Genomic DNA, 7,872 nt, shown 5'->3' on the forward strand with positions numbered 1-7,872 from the left:
AAGGCTAGAAATTACATCGTTTTCAACTGGAAAATCCAAGTTAATCTTGTTGATTGCTGAACTTTGTCAATCTAGGGGCATTTTCGGTACTTCATCCTATTAAGTTGATGATACCATTGTAAAATCCGTCTCCTGTGTTGGACAACTAACCTTGACTGAGAAGCCACATAAGAACACGGATTAACAGTTGGAGTTCACGCCATTTAACAGCCGTTTGTTAACGACGGACTAGGGTTTGAAAAACTCAACCAAAATCTTGATGTCTCCTTTGTTTAACTCTAAGTTTGAAAACACCCCTGTAAAACTCTGAATTCATTTTTGCAACATACTTTCACTAATTTTGAACACACAATTCAGAATGGGACAATATGATTTGGGAAAATGGAGGTGTCCAGTTAATGAAGATGACGAAGGGAAAATTTTACTTGAAGTGGTAAAGTATCAAAGTTTAATAACAGTTTGCCTACGTGTAGCGTTCTACTCCTAACTCGCTTGTTGACTTGGCATGCTCGAACTCCAATTCTGACATGGCATCAAAGTTTGACAAAGTTCAGCAATCAAGAAGATTAACTAGACAACCCTCTTTTTCAACTAGCCATGCTTCACACCTTCACCTTGTTTAATAGATACAAGCTAGATTTGGTGACAACTCTTAGGGCCTATTCTGATTTACTGAACTGAGCTGAATTGAACTGATTGGAGCTGAACTGAACTGAACTGAATTGTTTATGAGAGAAGGAAATTAGGAAATGAACTGAACTGATTGGAGCTGAAATGAACTGAACTTAACTGAAATTAAGCTGAAGAGAACACGCCCTTAATGTTTTTCAGAGTAAAGAAAATGCTCCTGCTTTGAGGCGGCCAGAGGCAAGATGGATGAGACCCAATGAAGGTGAAATTAAAATCAACACAAATAGGGCATGGAAAAAGAATCCGACCTCATCAGATCCGAACCAAACATACGAATTGACACATCTACATACAAGTGACAGAATAAATGCACAAGAAAACAAAAGCAAGAAGCATGGGGGAATAAAGAGTGCAATAATATTTTTTAAAGCACCCTCAATTTACCCAAAATCACACAGGAATTCCACAGCGAAAATTGAAGCATAACCCTATTAAAATCACACCCTAACAGCCTGGACAGACAAATTCGAACCAAAACAGACCAGTTGAACTGAACAACCCAGTTTAATAGCACCGATATACTCGAAAATTTCTGAAATTTTACAAACAAGATTAGACAGAGAAATACCTAAATACGAAAAACAATGATAATGACCAGCTCTTGTTTCACACAGCCTCAATCATGTATTGAACAGCATGTTAGTACATGATTTAGAGGTTGGTGGACGTATTTTATTGTGAAAGGATGTTGCAGATCTTTGTCAAGAGGAAAATGCACACTAAAATGTTTGATCCCTTGTTTGAGAATTTTTTTTTTTTTTTTTTTTTTTTTTCTTTTTTGTAGCTCTCCAAGAACATCTCTTTCTTCTGATACTAACTATAGACTGACTTCATTTGAATACTTTATCAAGCAAGGTTTCCGTATCTTGCTGCAGAACAAGGAATTCTCTCTCAAGATCAAGGTACCTTGAATTCAAATCCTCTAGAAGCTTTTTATTTTGATCAAGATTCTTTTCGAGACATGCATTTGTCTCTGAACGTGTTGAATTCATTGCTCAATTTCTCCTTCCAAAAAGTGCGCTCTTTGCCAAATTCAGCAATATAAATCATTTCAACACTATTGTATATGGAAATTATTAAGACTTATTAATTATAATACCACAGAAAAATGTACAGTTTAGTTTTGGAGCAGCAAATTTTAAAAGGAAAACAAAGAGTTGACTCCCTAGATGTTAAATAGTACTCCTAGTATCAAGAATCGATAGTTGGCAACAACTAATCTATGTGGTTTAAAAATTCAAAAGGAAAACAAAGAATTGACTTCCATTGATGAGAAAAAGAAGATGTCAAAATATAATATTAGTAGAAGAAACTCCATCAGAAAATAGGGGACTCTGTGCAACAAAGAAGCTTAAGAGGAAAAAATATACAGAGAATCATATGTTATCACACAACATTACATAATAGGGCTGGAGCATTTCTTGTAAAGAATTCCCACATAACCAACTCAACTAAACCATAATCCAACATATCCAAGTATCCAACTCAACTACTTAATAAATATTAAACTGAATGCAATAATTCTGCAATTAAAATAATCACAACAAATAAATAAAGAAACAGCTAAATTTCTATAGTAAGAAACTAAGAATAAAACTATGAAAACAGGGAGGAAATCAGCAGCAATTGTACTACCACGGTACCACCACTGTAATCCAGTCCCAACCACAAAAGCCAAAGTTGTCCCCAAAAAAAAAAAAAAATAAAAAAAAAATGTAAAGTAGCAATAATCAATTAATCACATTTCTAAAATCAAATTATTCATTTTAATTAACTCTATAATTTAAAGTAAACCTTATACAAGCAAAAATGGCTACTTTAGGTTTGGAAATGTCAGACGGCAGCATCAACAACAGCACCGCTAAAACTCCTTCCATAAACGCCACCCTGCAGAGTTGAAACCAGCACCAGTGATAATTTCTATTTTTCAAAACGTCACTCGAAAGCTCCACAAACAACAACCATAAAATACATAACAAAAGCCAAGAAAGAAAGCAAAACAGAAAAGCCATTAAAGGCACACACCAGGGAACTAAAGAAAGGAAGAGGAATAAGACAGCTACGAAGGGGAAACCTCTGTAAAACCCAACTTCTCATCTCTATAAAGTTTTTAGATTAAACAACTATTCTCTTCTCCAGTAGTTACATACATGACTTCCTTTAATGATAAGGATTCAAGAAAACATTGGCAAATAAACTTAACTATTGATTACAAATATTAAGAAGATACACCAGAAAATACAACTTACAAGAGAGACAACAGGACAATAGAAAATACAACCACATTTATTAGAAGCAATGTCTGATACGGGCTATCAACTAAACAAAGCTACAAAACTGGAGACCACGAGGTAAAGATTCAGCGTCCTAAATCTCTCGGAAAACCTTCTCAGCTGCTGCTATTGTTCGTTGAATATCTTCAGTAGTATGAGCCAAGCTAGTAAATCCAGCTTCAAACTGTGAAGGGGCAAAGTAGACTCCTTCCTCTAACATTCCCCTGTAGAAGCGGCCAAACTTTGCAGTGTCACTTTTCTTTGCATCCTCAAAGCTGTATACAGGCCCATCAGTGAAGAAAAACCCAAACATTCCCCTGATATATCCACCACACATTGCATGCCCAGCCTTCTTCCCAGCATCAAGGAGTCCTTGCGTAAGTTCACCAGTAATCTTGTCCAAGTATTCATAGCTTCCTGGTTGCATCAATCGTTTGAGGGTATGTATCCCGGCGGTCATTGCCAATGGGTTTCCACTGAGAGTACCAGCCTGATACATTGGCCCAGCAGGTGCAACCATCTCCATAATATCCCTTCTCCCTCCATAAGCACCAACTGGAAGGCCGCCACCAATGACTTTCCCCAGTGTTGTAAGATCGGGCGTAATCTTGAAGTACTCTTGTGCACCACCATAAGATAAACGGAATCCAGTCATAACCTCATCAAAGATCAAGAGAGTTCCATTTTCTTTGGTGATTTCCCGGAGCGCTTCAAGGAAGCCAGGGTTTGGAGGAATAAAACCTGAGTTTCCGACAACAGGTTCTAGGATTATGGCAGCAATTTCTCCTTTGTTAGCCTCAAAGAGACTTTTCACAGTTTCAATGTCATTATACGGAGAAGTTAGGGTGTCTGAGGTGGAAGACTTTGGTACACCTGGAGAGTCTGGAAGCCCTAGAGTAGCAACACCACTTCCTGCTTTCACAAGAAATGGGTCTGCATGGCCATGGTAGCAACCCTCAAACTTGATAATCTTCTGTCTGCCAGTGAATGCACGGGCCAGACGGAGAACACCCATACATGCTTCCGTGCCTGAGTTCACAAATCGGACCATTTCAATGCTTGGAACAGCTGATATCACCAACTCAGCCAGAGTATTCTCAAGAAGACAAGGAGCACCAAAACTTGTCCCTTTCTTCATAGTTTCAGCCAGGGCTGCAAGTACCTGTTATTATTGGGAGATCAATTATAATTAGGTACAAGCATAACTATCTGGTTATGTTAACCTATGCATTAACACTAGCTGATGTCGGGACCAAAAAATTGGTACCCAGTACGAAATAGCATTACAATTTATAATACAAATAACATCAAGTAAAACCAGATGCTCAGTTTTCAGAGGATGATATATCAGAAGTTGTATCCTGGAGAAAAAATGAAACCTCATCGTCAGCATGACCAATAATAGCTGGTCCCCATGAGCCAACATAGTCAATATACTCATTGCCATCTATATCCCACATGTGAGAACCCTTGACAGAGTCTACCACTATAGGCTGTCCACCAACTGACTTGAAGGCACGGACAGGAGAATTTACACCTCCAGGCATCAACTCCTGCATTTCATGTGAAACCATCTTTAAAATCGGAAGGAAAACTTTGTAATCAGGTGTTGTATGAATATTGAAAATTTGCCATGCTAAATGGCGATAAAATTAACATATATATTAAAAATAAATAAATAAATAAATAAAAACACTAAAAATAAGAAAGTCCACTAAATAGCCAGTCTCAACACCTCATTCAGCACAATATTCAATGATAAAAAAATAAAATAAAAAATCAGATCCAAGGTGAAGTCCATAAAGTCTGCAGGAAGTAGAATCTACTTAATATTTCTAATAAACAGAAAGGGCTTGAGGTTTGTTGGCTTAGGTAATTAACACAAAGATTTCGTTTCTCTAGCAAATAATTCCTTAAATCCTCCAAAAATCAATTTAAATGGTAACATATAGCAGTGCAGTACACCCAGGCTACAGAATCGGTTAATCTCTGTTCCAATCAAAGGATATTTTGGTACACAGCTTCTTCTGTTCTAGTCAAAGTTTTTCAGGGACTATAATTGGGTACTTGAAAATTCTAAAATACATCAGTTAGCATATCCCATCAGCTACTCATATCCCATTCAAAGGATACTTGAAAAGTTAAAGTGTGCTCCATTAGTGTTTATTGTTTAACAGATTTCTTCCAGCAGTACTTACTCCAACAAGTTAGCCACCAAATACTTTATGCTACATCATAATTATTCTTTACAGCAGATAACAATGCTGTTATGGAAAAAGATACACATTATAACAGATACCACCCTGTTCCAGCGGCTCATAATGTTAAGATGACAACATAAAAGGCAAAAGGTGCAAAGCGCCCTTGTTATATTTGCTACAAATGAGGCTGTAATGAGGATTTCATCCAAAGCATATTACAGTAAACAATCATTACAAAAACTTCCTTAATTCCATCTATCTAGATATCTCATCATCTAACATTTCCAACAAAATTGAAGAATCCTTTTCAAGAAGAAATGAATAAATAGGGCCCAACTGAAAACATTATAAAGAAATACAAGTATACAGTGCTTATCAGTTCAAAGCCTCAAATCCTAGCAATTGACAATCACGACTCTACAAATAAGAATACAGAGGTTCATACCCAAAGATGCATCACTAATTACCCAAGTGCAGGGGCAAGCTCTGCTCTTATTACCTTCTTTGCATACACATAAGACCGAATGAGTTCAATTTTATCATACATAGGTTCATGCTAGAGTCTTAGGCCCTGTTTGGTTTGATGTAAAATGTTTTCATGTAAAATGATTTTCCCATTTTCCTTTGTTTGGTTTGTGAAGGTGTGGAAAACAGTTTTCCCATGGTGGAAAATTGCATTTTTAATGATTGAAAACATTTTCCTTTACAAAACAAGGGAAACCACATTTTACTCCATCCTCCTTACCTCCTTATTACTTCCCTCACATTCCCACTCATATTTTTGATATTTCTTGAACTTTTCTTGCATGCAACCAAACAAAAGAAAACTAATATGCAATTGTGCTTTTCCTTGAAAATATGTTTTCCATGAAAGCTAAATTTTCATTGAAAATGTTATACATCAAACCTAACGGGGCCTTAATACCACCACCAACCCAACAACCATTCCATTTTCTAGGGATAAATTATGTCATAGTAACAGAAATGGAACAGAGAAGATTGGGAAGTATTATGAGATTCTCTCAGCCAGGAATCACAGATGCAGATGGGATACGGTGATCTGGGTGAAGACAGCTCAACCTAAACATCAGTTCATTGCATGGCTAGCCATTCAGCATAGATTGAAGACTAGAGACATGTTGCATATTCAACTGCAACAGGATAAGAAGAAGTGTCTACTAGGTGTAGATTTTGATGAGTCACATAGTCATATATTTTTTCAATGTAATTACAGCAGCAGGATATGGCAGCATATCAGAGCTTGGATTGGTTTTGGGCCACAAAGCATCCAGCTGGATACCATTGTTAAAGCTTGCAGCAGGACAAAAAATAGCATCCAGCGAAACTTGGTAAATACTTGCTGCATTCTGGCAGTCATGTATCAAATTTGGAGGGTCAGGAACATAGCATATTGGGAGAGTAAAATCATGAACATCCCCAACATTGTACAGTCCATTAAATGTGACAAAAAACATAGATTGTTAACTCTAGGAGGCCAAAAGCTAAATGTGAAAAATAGAGAATGGCTTGAAAGCCTTACTGTGTAGTTTCTTTGTATAGGTGTTTTGGGTTATACCCAATTTCATCATCGTTTTGCTTTGGAACTTTGATATATTCTATGCATTACTATGAGTACATCTTAGGCCTTGTTTTGTGGGAAGTTGAAATTCCCATGAATTCTCACTTCCTCATTTTTGCTTTTTTGTGTCAACCAAACAACTACCCACCTTACCAATTCCCATGAATTCTCAATTCCCCCATTTTATAATGTCAACCAAAAAGGACTTAGTTAAAAACAATGCCAAAAAGATGAGTCAGTTACCTGAACCAAAAAGTAACAAAGATCGCAAAACATTCCCAAATCTCAAATTACATAGCACGCAAATTCAACAATTAAACTCAAAATGAAGAACGAACCCAATTCTCAAAATCATGAACAATCAACAAAAAAATCACAATTAAAGAGAAATGATGAGTAATCAAAACCTTGGCTTTAGCAAAAGCTTCTTCAGATTTTTGAAGGGTGTAAGTCTTCTTCTTCTCATCAACAGAAACAGTCATTTTAACAACAAGAGGAGAATGGGAGCGAAGAGGGTGCTTAGATTTGGAAGAAGATGGTTTAATGACGGAAAGCTTTGATGGCCATGTGATACCTACTCCTCCTGCAACACCAGCCATGGCTGCCTTTTAGCTTTCGAAATTGCTTACTTTCTCTCTCCTCTCGATTGCAGGAAGTCAAGATAAGAGGAAGGAGATGAGCCACTTTCTTCGCCAAAAAGATACAAGATGAATACGACGAAGCTTCAATAAAGTTTGGTGATTTTGTAAATTGGGCTTTCTTTTTTATTGAAAATGTTGGTTGGTTTTTGTTTAGGCCGGTTACAAACGAAGTGAGTATATTTTTCAAGATTTTCTCTCATCATAATTTTCATTTTTGAATAGGCCGGTGAGAACCAAAAAATCAAGATACCCTAAATCGAAACTGAAACTTGTATAAGAAGGAGCGGAACGTGTAGGGTAGTCGGTAACTTAATATGTAACTTAATCTTAAATCATACATCAATTCAACCCCAATCTATAATAATACTAAAATAACAACCGCTGACATTATGCTAGACACATGTCAAGTTGTTATTAAAAATTTTCTTTCCAAAATTATTCATGATAACATTATTTTATGCCTTTTATTTTTATTTTTTGAAAGTTTA

The 7,872-nt window shown here is 36.5% G+C and overlaps 1 protein-coding gene across 1 annotated transcript; it reads right to left on the reverse strand.

The window, feature by feature from the left end:
• Nucleotides 1–2,769: 2,769 nt before the first annotated feature.
• LOC145567430 (glutamate-1-semialdehyde 2,1-aminomutase, chloroplastic-like) lies at nucleotides 2,770–7,435 on the reverse strand. The gene is made up of 3 exons (XM_081626694.1): nucleotides 7,151–7,435; nucleotides 4,343–4,516; nucleotides 2,770–4,125 (listed from the first exon to the last, which is right to left on the reverse strand). The coding sequence occupies exons 1-3, from the start codon at nucleotides 7,340–7,342 to the stop codon at nucleotides 3,058–3,060; spliced, it is 1,434 nt and encodes a 477-aa protein (XP_081482820.1). The 5' UTR covers nucleotides 7,343–7,435; the 3' UTR covers nucleotides 2,770–3,057.
• Between the last annotated feature and the right edge of the window lie 437 nt (nucleotides 7,436–7,872).

The sequence above is a fragment of the Chenopodium album genome, chromosome 11, assembly GCF_948465745.1.
Source record: "Chenopodium album chromosome 11, dcCheAlbu1.1, whole genome shotgun sequence".
NCBI classification, from domain to species: domain Eukaryota; kingdom Viridiplantae; phylum Streptophyta; class Magnoliopsida; order Caryophyllales; family Amaranthaceae; genus Chenopodium; species Chenopodium album.